Genomic DNA, 14215 nt, shown 5'->3' on the forward strand with positions numbered 1-14215 from the left:
TTATCGAAAATAAATAAAACAATTGTTGACAAAAAATGCTTTTATTCTTTAATGTTTAACATTTACGATTTTATTTCGCAATACAAGGTAAATTTTCTCGTTAACCTTTTGACCGCCAACTCACAAAAAATTTCATATCAAGAATAAAAGTTTTATAAATTAATTATTACTGGTAACATTATAAAATACTTAATATATAAATTATTATATGCTTATTTTGCTACATTTTTATATAATGACTTTAAATCTCGTTAAAAAATCATAAAAATACACCAAATTAGAGTGGTAAATTATTTCTTAGACAAATTAAATTTTTTTGATAGAAGTAAATAATTTAGTAAAGAAAATTCTTTTTCTAATATTAAAAATATAAATAAAAACAGCAGCAGCTGATAAATAATTCTAGTAAATATTTAACGATAGTTGAAGTCAAAGTTTTTAATAAATCATTCGTCAGATTCGAAAATTAAAATATGGACTGAATTAAAATTAAAAAAGACAAACAGCAACAGAGTAAAATAAGTGTCACTTCTAAGAGTAAGAAGTCAAAGACAAAATGATAAACAATAGACATAGATTTTCTTGTTTTTTTCTTTTTAAATTCATGTCTAAAATACCGTAGTTTGATGGTTGATGCTTAATACTACTCATACAAAATAACAAAAGACTTTATTACCTAAATGACATTGCAGCGTGCTTTTAGTGTACATAAAGTTTACTTTATAAAGTAAACTGACGACACAAAATTAAAAGCATTGGTGCTTCTTTGAAATATAATTGTAGGCGCTGCTTGACATTTAGTTCGTATGTTGTTATGTTCGTAAACTACTAACTTTATTTACCATAAATCTAATTCATTTTTAATACAGAGAAAATGACTCTATTAAATAAAAAAAATAGGTTATTAATTTGTCTATAAATATATGTCATAAGAAAAGAGAATTATGTCACATAAATGTCTCATAACAAAAGTATTTTTTTTAAATGGCAAGTAATTTAAAAAAATATCTTTAAAAAAATTATTACAATGCTTATCCAACGCTATTTACTTACAATGAAAAAAAAAATGTTTTCTTAAGCTCAATTTTTCTTCCTATTCTTGACTTATCTAGAAATGTTTTCAAGCTGTACACAAAAATAATAAAATCAACGAAATAAACATATAATATAATACAAAACAACAATTGAACTAAGTTATAAATAGAAAGTCAAAATTACTAAGAATTTGACCAAAAAACTTTGTTGCAGTAAACCGTTTGCACAATATCTTACGAAGAGGCACTAAAATTTATTTTCAATTGTAGGCCAATTCTTCTATCTTACTTCTTCCATTATATACTTATTATTTACAATTTTTAATTTCTAAAACGCATTTTCATAAATCTCTCTTACATAAATTTCCAGAATTCCAAAAAAAGTTAGTAAATTGACTATGTAGAATGTTCTTAGAACACCTCCTTCCGGAAATGGAAGCCGAATTGATCGCACTTGAGGCGCAGGGTGCGCGCCAGGCGCGGTGGACCGCAGTAGAACACGGTCACTTTGCCGGCTCGCCGCTCGTTTAACCTTTGGAACACCTTATCCCAATTGGGTCGACCCGCGCTCGTGCGGCTCTTCAGGCCTGTGATCAGGTCACGCTTCTCCTAAAAACAATAATGTTTACACACAAGGTTGTACACACAAAAGAAGATGAGTCAGCCGAGAAAGGACTTTTCATCAACGCTCAGTTGTTCATACCTTCTCGTGTAGCAGATCAAGTGCTAGCTGTAACCCGACAGCGCGCATGTCGTGTCTTTGCAGCGCACTGGTGATGTAGAGGTGCATATCGAGCAGCCGCTCGCCCTCCTCCCGCTCCCCCGCGCGCTCCGCCTGCTCCATCTCCAGCTGGGACAGCAGCCACACAAACCACTCGAACGACCTCTGCTCGCGGTTGATCCAGAAGAAGTCAACCTGCACGCAGACAACATTTAGGGAGCTGTTATTTTATTAACAAGAGAATATCATAAATAAATACAAGAGTACGAATCATAGAACACTAAGTTGATGGTACCATTAAGTCAGTAGGTATACCTTCTTGAGCGTCATGTTAGAGTGAGGCACGTCATTGTGCCAGGTGTGTCCGCAGCGCGGGCAAAGAGCGCGCGCGGCGCGGTGGCGCAGCATGATGCTCTGCAGGATTGAGGCGAAGGGTGTGACGCCGATGCCCGCCGCAATAAGCACCGCGTGCTCTGCGCGGAAGATGTGCGATGACGCCGCGCCGTACGGACCCTCCAGGTAGATTTCTAATGGTTTTCCTACAGGATAATCATCGCTGGTAACATCGTTAGCAGTGTCCGGGTCGGGAACGGTGTTCATTTTCGTGTCGTTTTGTGCCTCCGTATCTTTATCGGGTGATAGACTTTTGGACAGACGTCTTCTTGCTATAGTGAGTATGCTTTCATTGGAGCGTCTCCTCTCATTAGCGTCTACGCTGGGCGTGTGGAGTGCGACGATTGGTGGTTTAGTGCGCATGTACCGGAAGCTGTGTGCCAACGCGCGGTGCTGTGGTGAGCGCGCCAACGATGCCAGCCGCGCGCGCCGCGCCTCCCCACACGATAAGCCTAACTCGGACTCTGAACGCGTATAGTCGCGACCACCGTGTCTGGTGACGCTCTGCATATCGGGCATGGAGCGGGATTTTTCAAGTAGACGGAGAGGAGATAGCAGCGCCGCCGCGCGCGATGCTAACGCGACCGGTACCGCATCTTTTTGAGTTTCCTCTGGCTCCTCGTCGATGCAAAAAGCGTCGTTAGTATACGAGTTTGGAGAGAAGTCGACAGAGAGCTTGCCGCGAACGGAGCGCCCCCCCGCGGAGCCACGCCGCACGCTGCGTGTGCTCCGGGCGCTCTGTCCCGACACCGTGCGGCTCACCTTACGATGCGCGTCGTGTGTGAGCGTTTCGGGCACTTCCGGCATGTCAGGTGCGTGTAGGCGGCGGTGCTCGCGTTCGAAGTACTCGTGCAGCCGGTTGGTCCACTGGCCTACGCCGCGCACGTGCAGCCAAATGTGATCAGCTTGTTCAGGAGCACTGCTAATGGTGAAGGGATGCCACTCGTAGCGCGCGATGGCTGGCACGTTCACAAACACGTAGTCGCCGGCGTGGAAGTCGAATAGAGGCGGCCGCCGGATGACCAGGTGCGTCACACGGGATGGCAGCAGGATACCGGAAGAGATGTATGTCTTGCCTATCTCTGACCTATAGGAATATGTGCTTAGTATACGTATGATTTTGTAGGTAACCATGAACATATTGACGCAGCTCAAATAAGATTACAAGATGGTCCAAGGATCTTGTTAAAGTTACAGGAATCCACTACTTGATGAAGATGCAAGTATATCTATTGTCATCTATCAATGTACAATAAGTCAAATTTTGCTATTTAAATATAACGTTTACCTCATCCAAGTCAATCTCATGATCCGTTCAATGATGTAGATAGTGCCGGGCAGAATGAACCACTTCCAGAAGTTGGGAGCGTGGAATATTACTAAGATCCAGAATGGAATATACAGCAAGTGAGTCCAGTAGAATATCTGAAAATTATAAACCAATAAATTAATTTCTCTTATTACTAACCACATCGTTTTTGTAAACTAAGTTTCCCAAGACAAATAGACTAAAAGGCAATCATAGCCTACACTTAAGGCCGCCATACACGGTTTTGAGCAGGCTGCAAATATTCATGTGTACCTCGAAGCTCCCCCCTCGTCTAACGGCAGGCCGGCTGCAGGTGCCAAGGATGGCCAGGACAACCACAAGCGCCAGACCCGTGGGGTTCGCCACGCCTCCCACCAGGCCGAACATGCCTGGTCGCGTCGTGCCCACCCACTCCCACACAGTGTAGTTGTTTGCGTTCAACACAGGGTCGTTCACTACTATCAGACCTGGAAAATAAACAGTGCAGTAAGGTCAATAAATAAATTTCTGTATTAGCAGGGTATGACTGGACGACTGAGTTTTACCTACATTAGAGACTTGGAAAAAGCACCCTTTGGTCACTTTGTTTCAAAACCGTGCATTTTTCCCTAATATTTTTTAAAAGAATGTCGTACTACTCGTATGAGGAGAAGTAGAAAATTCTTCAACTACTAATAAACAAACAGAATACTTATATAACTAACTAAAGTTGCACAAGTGCATGATGGTGTGTAGTATGCTGTAAAGGACGATGAGGACACCGGTGAGCTTGTGCAAGTAGACGTGGTGGTCGAGGGGCAGCGCGGAGCCCAGCCCACGTCCTCGCAACGCCGTGATACAGCGCCGCAGCATCAACACCAACACCCACGAGCAGTTGAAGTTAAGACACTGACCTAGCGACATAGAATATGATATAAGTAGCCAAATGAACTAGAAGCATGTTTCATTACGCCTTTATCTCAGAAGTTTTTTTACATATATTTGGAAAACTAATGTGTAATTTAGCCCATTATAAAAAAGTCATAAAAAAGACGATTTACCACAAGCTCTTGCAAACATGACAAATCCATTGGCGTTCCTGTACTCCACACACCTTGCGGCGAACAGGGCTAGGTTGATCAGAAAGAACAGAGCTAGGTAGCCCAGGAACACCTGGTTATTCTTGATGTAAGGCCATGAGAGCTGATGTGGCTTCATGCTGGACAGCCGCCGTAACCAGGAAGTCGACTGAGGGTCTGGCGGAGGCGGGACCAGCCAACGATCTATACTGGACAAAGGAGACAAGAATTGAGATGGATGAGGTGAATGAGGTGCCTTCAAGATTCCAGTGAATTTGAACTTTAACAGTAAAAAAAAGGGAAAATGTCATGGTACATAAAGTCGGTTTATCTTTACATCAGTATAGCATCTACAACTTTTAGGACTAGGCTAGGTTTCCTTTATAATCTCTTATCTGTTTATTGACTTAGTTATGGTACTACCTGATGGAGAGATTCTCAAGCAGTCCACCGTGTTTGCTGAGCTGGTCGCGCAGCGCCTCATAAGTGATGGCACCGCGTCGCTCTGTGTCTGCATCCTCAAACATGGCGGCTGTGAGCTGCAGCAGCTGCTCGTCACTGAAGCTCATGCCGTTCTCCTCCATGCAAGCGCGCATCACATGCTGCAGTTCGCGGTGCTGAATCAGACCGTCACCTGGAACATGGTGAAGTTGAAGACATATTAAGTTTAAGACTGAATATGAGATTTTTTTGAAACTAGGTCTTGACCACGACAAAAGTGACAAAAAGACTTTTGCATCCGGGATGTGAAATATTTGTGCTCAACATTTTATTTTCACAACAGTAAGTATTTATGTTTGTCATATAAAGCAAGGACATTCAGCTAATACGAAACGAATGATATAATTTTATGGACGACTGGTGAAGACATACAATTAGGTAAACTCCAAAACTCACCATCTAAATCATAAACTCTGAACAAAAACTTGATTTTATCATCAGGCGTCTGATGGCCGAAGCGGTGCACGGCTGCGATGAACTCGTGGTGCGAGATGCTGCCGGAGTCATCTTCATCAAAGATTTGGAAGACGCGCTCCGTGAAGAATGGCTGTGAATATCAATAGTACTATTAGAAGGTACTATAAAGTAGGAAGAATATTATGATTTTTCCATGATGTTTTTCAATAAACAAATGCTAGATAAGACATCAAAAGTTTAGTTAGTCGTTTCCGCCCAAAAGCTTATCAAAAAGAGAATAGGAACCCAATTCGAGAGTTCCACAATTGCATTACGCTTCTGTCATAAAATTCTTACGTTTTTAGAGACGACAATCTTCTTGAACTGATCCCTGGTGATCTCCTTCTGGTCTCCGGCGGTATCGCGGAACAGCTGCTCCAGCCTGTCCACGCTCGGCTTGTCGATGCCGACACGTGGTCTGGGGATATTGGACCAATTTATTATTGCCCACAAGTCGGTCAGTTGGTTTGTTCTACCTTATTTTTAATACATTCTATTTGATCTCAGACTAACCTGCTGCTAGAGATGGAAGCAATGAACTCCATGACGTCCTCAGCGGTGACGTAGCCGTCGTCATCAGTGTCCACCACGCGAAATAGTTTCTTGGTTACCTATAAATAGGGTCTCACTTACATCTATTTCCTTTCCAAATATCCTATATTATCCTATTTTATATCCTATCTTATCCTATCCAAATTTCGTCAAGATCCGTTGAGCCGTTCTGGAACAAACATCCACCCATCTATCCAAACTTTTGCATATCGAATCTACACTAAGGAGAACTCTTAAGAATTTTGTGTTTGAGTATGACAGTAAGTTAAATTTCACTGATGTTTTGAGACATTTCTGCTTTAGAAGCATCACTACATGAAGTTCAGTATAATTATTGGTACAGACCACTTTGTTGCGCAGTATGCGTGTGAAGGCAGACGGGCATACAGGTCCGTCACCGCACAGCGCATACGCCACGCTTTCCACCTGCTCCACCAGTTCCAGTTGTCTCTCCTCACTACATACGACCAATATACAAGAATTTGCTTAAAAGATCTTATTGTTGGAACAATGTTTCGCTGTCGAAATTAATATTAATATTATTTTAGGATCACAAAGTTCAAATATTAATTTCGGTAGCATTTATCAGATGTTTATATTTCTGTTTATTATTATAATTTATAGGTATATTATAGTTACTCACGGAAGCCTCTCTTTTAGTTGTTCGATCCAGTCTTCCTGAACGAGGTGGTCTCTGCCATCCACGTCGAACAGGCGGAATATCCTGTCCAGCAGGTCCTGCAATAAATTTTCAAGTTGTAAGTAAAAGAAATGCTGTTATTTTTACTATTTAAGATATGATTTCTTATAGTTTTATTTATTTGACTAATGTATTGGTTCTTTATAGTGAAATTAAAATATCACCTATTTCACTTACAAATAACTTAATAAAGACGGGATAAACTGTTTGCACTATCTTAGTACTACATAAATGTAACCATTGAAGGTTGCTTGTTTTGGTAAAAAGTTTCGTCGGTATTTTGAAATTTACTTAGCTTTTCATATCATTAGTTTTAGTAGATGTTTATTATGATTTGAATTGACGAGTTATTTTAATTAAGTATTTATAATAACTGTAAGGCAAATATTTTGCATTGGTTTACAATTTTCTAAATATGCAATTGCAGTTTAATCTTTTCGATACTAGATGGCATCGTAAAAACAGTACATGATTTTCTTAAAATTATTTTGTTGATTCGTATTCTTCTCGTCGCTAGATGTCACTAGTGGTAGTTTTTTTGGCCACAATTTTTGGCTTTAAGAATGTTTTAGTGTTATCTTCTTGTCACTAGATGGCGTGATTCGAACGAAGAAAACTACGCGTAGGATTTTTTGTGGAAAAATGATTATTCCTAGGCATTTGTGTGTAATATATTATATCGCAAAAATGATTTTTATGTTGCTATTTTTTATTTAAACAACGGAACAAAAATGCTTAAGTGCAACACATTGAAAGCTTCTCACGTCGATTGGATCATTGATAAGATATATTTTTAATAAGTCGGAGTGTTAATATGTTGGGTTACTTGAGCTGCCACCTGTCACCTGTCGACTGCTACCTGTTCACCACTGACAGGTGACAGGTCAGCCGCGGCGCCGGTGGCTGACGTCGTGTTCGCTGAAATGTAAAATTGAACGGAAGTTTGCGTTGATATGTTTTTAAAGCCAGTTTTATCTCCACTGATACATGTAATGAAAGTAATGTGTTAGTCCAATAAGCATGTTACGGAGAATAAATACTACTGTTTAATGTGCCAACTCAATATACACAGTAGTACAACTTGCAAAATGTACGTGAAAAATTATCTTTTAGGATTGCAGATTGAAGAGTTCCAATTGTCTTTTTTCTCAATATATACTCCGTTCTAAAGTAAACAAACAAGGGTCTATGGCTAGATATATAGTATAGTATAGATATTATATATAATAGCCTACATTTTTTTTTTTTCATTTTGGATAAACTAGCGCCCACCACACTATTTCATGTTAATAGTTTATGTGGTCACCATACATGTAATAAAGAATATAAACCAAATATATTATTAATGAATATACAGATTCTTTACGATGCTTGGTCGTTTCCTGACCTGATTGCATTTACCTTCACATGGCAAGCGAACAGCCCCGGGCGCTGCAGCCGTCTGCCTACTCACACATGTAACACGACGATTGCTTGTATCATTACTTATTCACAACTTTGTCACACCCACGCTACACTGCTAATCTAGTTATAAAATGTCAGCGATATTTGTATGCTCTCAGGAATTAGAACACTTACAGCAATAATCTCTTATAATTTGTGTGTTCTAAATAAATCAATTCGTACGTTATCAAGTACGGTCATATCTTACTTCTTACTATAATATTATTATAAATGCGAATGTTTAGACGGATGTTTTTTTGCTTGGAGGAATCTCCAGAACGGTTGAACGGATCTCGATGAAAATTGACATACATTTAGAACACAGTCTGAATGAACACATAGGCTACTAATTATTTTTTTAATTCCGTGCGGATGGAGTCGCAGGCGGCAGCCTGTGGCTATACAACAACCGATGGCAATATTCAGTTTTTTTTAGTGTTGTCCACTCTGTCTCATTGAACTTGATATTCTTGGTAAGGACTTAAGAATACTCTAATTATTCTATTTTTGATTATCTTCGACAAGTCTTTCGTAGATAAAAGCTTATACCTATAAATTGACGTCACGAAATATCGTCTATTCTCTAATCCCTTAGGTTGAATGCGTGTCTAGTCACGCACTAGACCACCTCGCTTGCGGCCTCGCTGCAGCCGAGCCTGTCACCTGTCACCTGCAGTTTGTACCTAATGTGACACTCGTGACTAGACGATCAGCTTACAGTGCTAAAGGCAGGTGCACAATCGTGTATGTGTGATTGTTCTTCATAAAAGATTTGTAATTAAATGACATTGGTTGGTTTTTTCAGTATTTAACTGTAATTATTAAATAATTAATTTCAATTTATTCCCAAGGAGGGTTGGCGAAAGGCAGGGTGCCGGCAATAAAAAGCCAAAACATTAAGGTTGATAAAACGATGTTCGTCAACCTCATGTCAGTGTGATAATGTCAATGAGGTGATGAATCCAGTAACAATGTTTGGACTCTAATCTTCATATCGAAGAAGCCAGAATAATCTAAATTTAAGTATGTAACAATAAACATTACAAGCTTATAATTATGTTTAATCACTAAGTTTTTTATCTGTATCAAATTTAGTCAAACACGATTGCCGTAATTTTTAAAAATTTAATAAGTAAAATGAAACAAAGAGTTGGTAATCAAATTTTCGTGATGTAAGATACTTAATCCATGCATAGTGTGAACACATCCTAAGTCTACATTAGATCAGATTGCGAGATCACTTCACGCTGTTGTGTAGTTCGTGCTGAAGTTGTATCAGTTGTCGGATCGCGGACGACGCGCTGTCGCAGATCTCGTCAGATAGTCACGTGACAAATGTGACACATTTTATAACGCATTCTCATTGTCCTACGATATTGTTACATCACTGTATTGTAATCAACTTATATATTTAAGTATAACATAACTCATGTACATATATAAGTTTAGTACACAATTGCTAATTGAGGGTTCATCTCAATGAAATCACTTCAGAGCGAGACAAACGTATGTATCTTCCATAAGTTTCTCTCGCTCTGACTGCCGAGCGTTGTTCGTACGATTCCAGCTTATTTCTAAAAGAAGCTTTAGTCTCCTTGCTCGCAGAACGAATTGCGGATAGTGTATCAAAGGTGTAAAATGACGTTCAAGGATAGATGAACCAACGATCTGGTAAAGTTTACGATAATATTCTGAAAGAGGGTGGTCAAGGATCGTTCTATGCCCAGCAGTGCGCAACATGTGGCTGATGTGGTAATGAATATTAGCCTTTGAGATGGATTAAACTTGATATATATCAATATACTAGCTATAACAAAGGCAAAGGAAATAATTAAATACAGTACAATTAATCATCAACAGTTTAACGTCATGTAATGTCATTAATATCATTGTGATATCTAACTGGATCACATTTTATATCGCAAAAGGTTACTTAATTTCTCCTCCATCTGAAGGCGGAACTCAAAGCTCATTAATAATACATGAACTAACATTTGGAGTACATTGCTTGCTAATGGTAAATATCAATAAATCAACCGGTAATCGGAGCGGCAATGTATAACACAATACAATTTTATCAATGACAACAAAGATTTTAAGCTCTGTATAGTTGTGTGTCAGTATGAATTTTATCGATATTAAAAAATTGCTTGACCCCCGGGACTGTGCGGAGCCTTTCTGAGGGGTACACGAAAATAGGTAATTATTAATTCTATAAGATTCCAGAGGAAAAATGCTGGCAAAAAAAACGACGGACCCAACAAAAGGATTACAAATTCTAGGGCCTAGAATAATTAAACCTGGAATCTAGGGTTTCCCCAAATTTACCGACCGGTGTGTGCGAAGTGTATTCACATGTGCGTGGTAAACAGTGAGTCGAGGGAACCAGAGGGGGTTTAGTGGGTAGGCTCCTTGTCCCACTAGGGATGTGGAGAGAGTCCCACATAACCGGAGTGGCTTCCCCGAGGCGGTATGCGTAACGCATTCCCCCTCTTAAAAAAAAAGGATTTCCCCAAACAAAACTACAAAGAAGTTAATATAATTTTGTTTTAGACCGTTTTATCGGTTCACATTCTAATTTCAAATTGAATAACAAAGAGTAGGTAAATAATTATCGATATTTTTCGAGTAAAATATTATGTAATCGATAAACATTGATACACATCTCTATTCTCTATCCAATTACATTTGCAGACCTCGAGGCGTTTAGCTCAGATGAGGTCATTTGTCAAAGGGAGCAATTGATATGGTAATGTTGAGGATTGATGGGGTTCGGTTGCGCAAATACACGTAGTGCCATCTAGCGGTGGTATGCTATAATATTATTATAAAACATTTCTTTTTGAAATGAAGTTCGACGGATACATGGTGTTATTACAAATTACTAACCATTAACTGCCGTACTTATAATTAAGTGGTACTCTTTAAAGTAGATATATAATGGATCTACACTAATGACCTTTCATAAATAAGCTATAGTAAGTGAAAAGCAGAATTTTGTAACTTTTCATGTGAATTTTCATCTCAAAGTATAAAGAATACTTAGGAGATAACTAAATTAACATTTATATCAGTCTTTTGTTTAATATCAAACAGTATAGTAGAAATTATCAAGTAAATTAACAAAGAAAAATCTAACGCGTATAAGAACATTTATTTCATTGAATATATGATAAATGTTTGTCCTACTTAAACATAACCTCCAAATAAATCGTTCTGTCAGTCAAAGGATATCGTAGCGGCAACCAATCACTTATCTCCTCGCTCACAATTGGCTATGACAACAAGGTCTACTAGCAGTAGGCTTACACTGTCGTAATCACCTTAACAAAAGTGTTAATGAAAAGAATAAAGCGATATACATCGAAAATAGTTACATGTCTTGGAATATCTCATAACAGATGTAACTCTTTTCGACGCCGAGGTAAAACGTCTTATTTCCATCAGTAGTGAAACGAACGTCCAGGGTCCCCGGCATAAGGAGACGCCAGGCACCAGAGTTGTGTATTAGAGGGCAACTGTCCCTAAAACCCTATCTTTGGAAGATTTCACCAGACTTAAAAAAAGAGGACGCCGCATAAATTTCGCCCAGGACAATGCTAAAATAAACCTGATATCCATCAAAATAAAGTACAATGAAAATCTACAGATTGCATAAAAAAAGAAGAAATGTCGTGACAATAAACTAAAGTATAGATTTCAAGTTTACTGAACTTACTTAAGCTAATACTCTTTAATTATATTTCGCATTTAAACTAAACTAATGTATTTAAGAGTTACTACCTCGTTGATTGGATTAGTCCTCAACTTGACAAGTGAAATAATGACTACATATATATTATTTAGAACATGAGAGCAAGCCTTGTGCCGAGCCGCTACATGCATTATTTATGTTATTTATTTTTATTTATTAACTCGTACATAAACTATACTTAAACGATCTAGTTTCTTGTTTACTTACTACTAAATATATCTGTTTTACGTCTGATTATCGGACGAAAATTATTTTAATTACTTTGCGTAAAACGGAACGGTGTGCAAAGATTATTCAAAGTCACTCTAAACAACAGATTTTTTAAATTTCTATTTTAATTTTTACATTTGGTCAATTTGGTTGAATTAAATGGATTTAAAATATTATTTAAAATTCCACAGATAAAAAAACTTTCCGAAATTTCATATTCGTTACGACAGTTTCATGACTAATTTAATTTAATTTTAAATTAAAAATTACTACTTGAGAAATAGTAAAAAATCATAAGAAACTAAGGCAGTTTAATTATTCTCTTTTATAATTCTAATAAACATTTATGTTACAATCGTTAGCGTACAGAATGATTAGCTTAACTTACTATATCGTTAGTTGGAAAAGGGTTACATGTGCACATAGAACTCACGAGTAGTCGGCATTAGAACGCACAAACGCATTAAATCACACTCAAGTAAACTCTAAGGATGTGTTCACACAATAAATTAATAACAAACATGTCAATAAATATCGTAATTAAAAAAAAATACGATTACATAGTGCAAAACAAATGAGGTGATAAGGAATTAAGCTACTAATTAAGTTTTATTTCTAATTTCGCGCGCACGATGTAAAGTAAAACTGAAATGAACGACCACAGAACTAGATCGAATTAATTTGATCGTTACGTTCTTATGATTTAAAAGTTCGTTCAGCGGACATTCAAACTTCAGTAGTAGAAAAACTCTTATCAAAAGATATCTGAGATGGACTTTGTTAAACGCTTAATTCTATTTTATTTCATCATCATCAGCTCACTGTACGTCTTCAATGAGGGGCTCGGAGCCTTCTTCTCAGATATGTGCAGGTTGCATCACGATGATTTCCTTCACCGTAAGAACGTCGGAGAAATGTACATATGTAAATCGGAAATGGTAAAACACATTGGTACATGGTGGGATTCGAACCCAGGACCTGCAGATTGCAAGTCAAGTGGTTAACCCCTGAGCCACCGACGCTCTTTTATCTATCGAAGGTTAAATATTTATTGTATCCAGTGTGGTTTTACCCTTATTTGCTGGACATACACGAAGTTGAAGTAGTGTTTAATGAACCAATATATAGATATCTCTGTATGTCTGTTAGTTATCACATATACGGACTGAGATATAAATCCATCCAATTAGTGAGACATTTTCTATGATCTAAATCAGTAAGTGAACATGTCTCGTGTTATTTTTCACTTGTTATACAACTTTGTGAATTAATCGTGAACATTTCATTTGTTTATTATTAATTTAGAATCATTAAGCCCATTTATTTATTTAAATTTGTTTTAATACTTTGCGTAGTTAAATTTACTATCTCGATAAAGTTTTTTTATAAGGTGGCAAACGTGTAAACGACCACCTGACCGCTGCCTTTGGACATGCGCATTTGCATTGTCTACCTTTAATTGGCGGAGGAAACACAGAGAAAGAGAATTACCCTTCCTATGCCCCTTCCATCAAATCCCCTTATAAGAAAAGGGTGGGAAAGGCCTCCGGATTTCTAAATCTCGTCGGGTCTACCGTAGATCTCAGGTTGATTAAGCACTTTGGATATCATTGATTTAAAATTATCTTATTATCAATTAGCAAATGCCGGGAACAGTTGCTCATGGTAGATCACTATCGCATCAACTTTCCTTACACAGATAATATAATGAATAGCTGGTACATAACTTCAGTTGCTCGTGCGGACCCAATTAAAGCGTATAGATAAAAGAACTCAAACCATTTCGAGATACGGAAGTTCGAGGTTGGAATTTCTGAAGGATATTTGCTTAGGCAAATATTAATATTATTTTAAAGTTTAGCTATTTCTATATTATTTTCGCAAGTAGATGATCATGGTTACTTGCCATTGTCCCTTTTTTTCCAGAGAGGAATGCTTTATGCATACTCCGCGCCCCGGGGGGGGGGACGCGGTAGCTATGTGGGATTCTCCTCCATAGCGGAGGCATACCCACTAAACCTCTCTGTTCCTCCAACGCATCGGGACGGGGCCACGGGCACGCTTTCGCTCTCGTCCGCGACCAT

The 14215-nt window shown here is 38.1% G+C and overlaps 1 protein-coding gene across 6 annotated transcripts in view; it reads right to left on the bottom strand.

Annotated features, from left to right (window-relative positions):
* Positions 1–1095: 1095 nt before the first annotated feature.
* Nox (NADPH oxidase) overlaps positions 1096–14215 on the bottom strand; it is a 25719-nt gene continuing 12599 nt past the window's right edge. For all 6 annotated transcript variants that reach the window (XM_013313466.1, XM_013313465.1, XM_013313464.1 and 3 more), the window contains 13 exons: positions 6668–6762; positions 6370–6481; positions 5986–6083; positions 5770–5890; positions 5413–5563; positions 4939–5149; positions 4498–4724; positions 4162–4350; positions 3731–3924; positions 3437–3573; positions 2071–3235; positions 1738–1950; positions 1096–1643 (listed from right to left, as the gene is read on the bottom strand). In XM_013313466.1, coding sequence (XP_013168920.1) covers positions 1446–1643; positions 1738–1950; positions 2071–3235; positions 3437–3573; positions 3731–3924; positions 4162–4350; positions 4498–4724; positions 4939–5149; positions 5413–5563; positions 5770–5890; positions 5986–6083; positions 6370–6481; positions 6668–6762 — 3111 coding nt within the window. In that variant the 3' untranslated portion in view covers positions 1096–1445. The remainder of the gene's footprint in view (positions 1644–1737; positions 1951–2070; positions 3236–3436; positions 3574–3730; positions 3925–4161; positions 4351–4497; positions 4725–4938; positions 5150–5412; positions 5564–5769; positions 5891–5985; positions 6084–6369; positions 6482–6667; positions 6763–14215) is intronic.

Source organism: Papilio xuthus, unplaced genomic scaffold (assembly GCF_000836235.2).
Source record: "Papilio xuthus unplaced genomic scaffold, Pxut_1.1 DF827570.1, whole genome shotgun sequence".
NCBI classification, from domain to species: domain Eukaryota; kingdom Metazoa; phylum Arthropoda; class Insecta; order Lepidoptera; family Papilionidae; genus Papilio; species Papilio xuthus.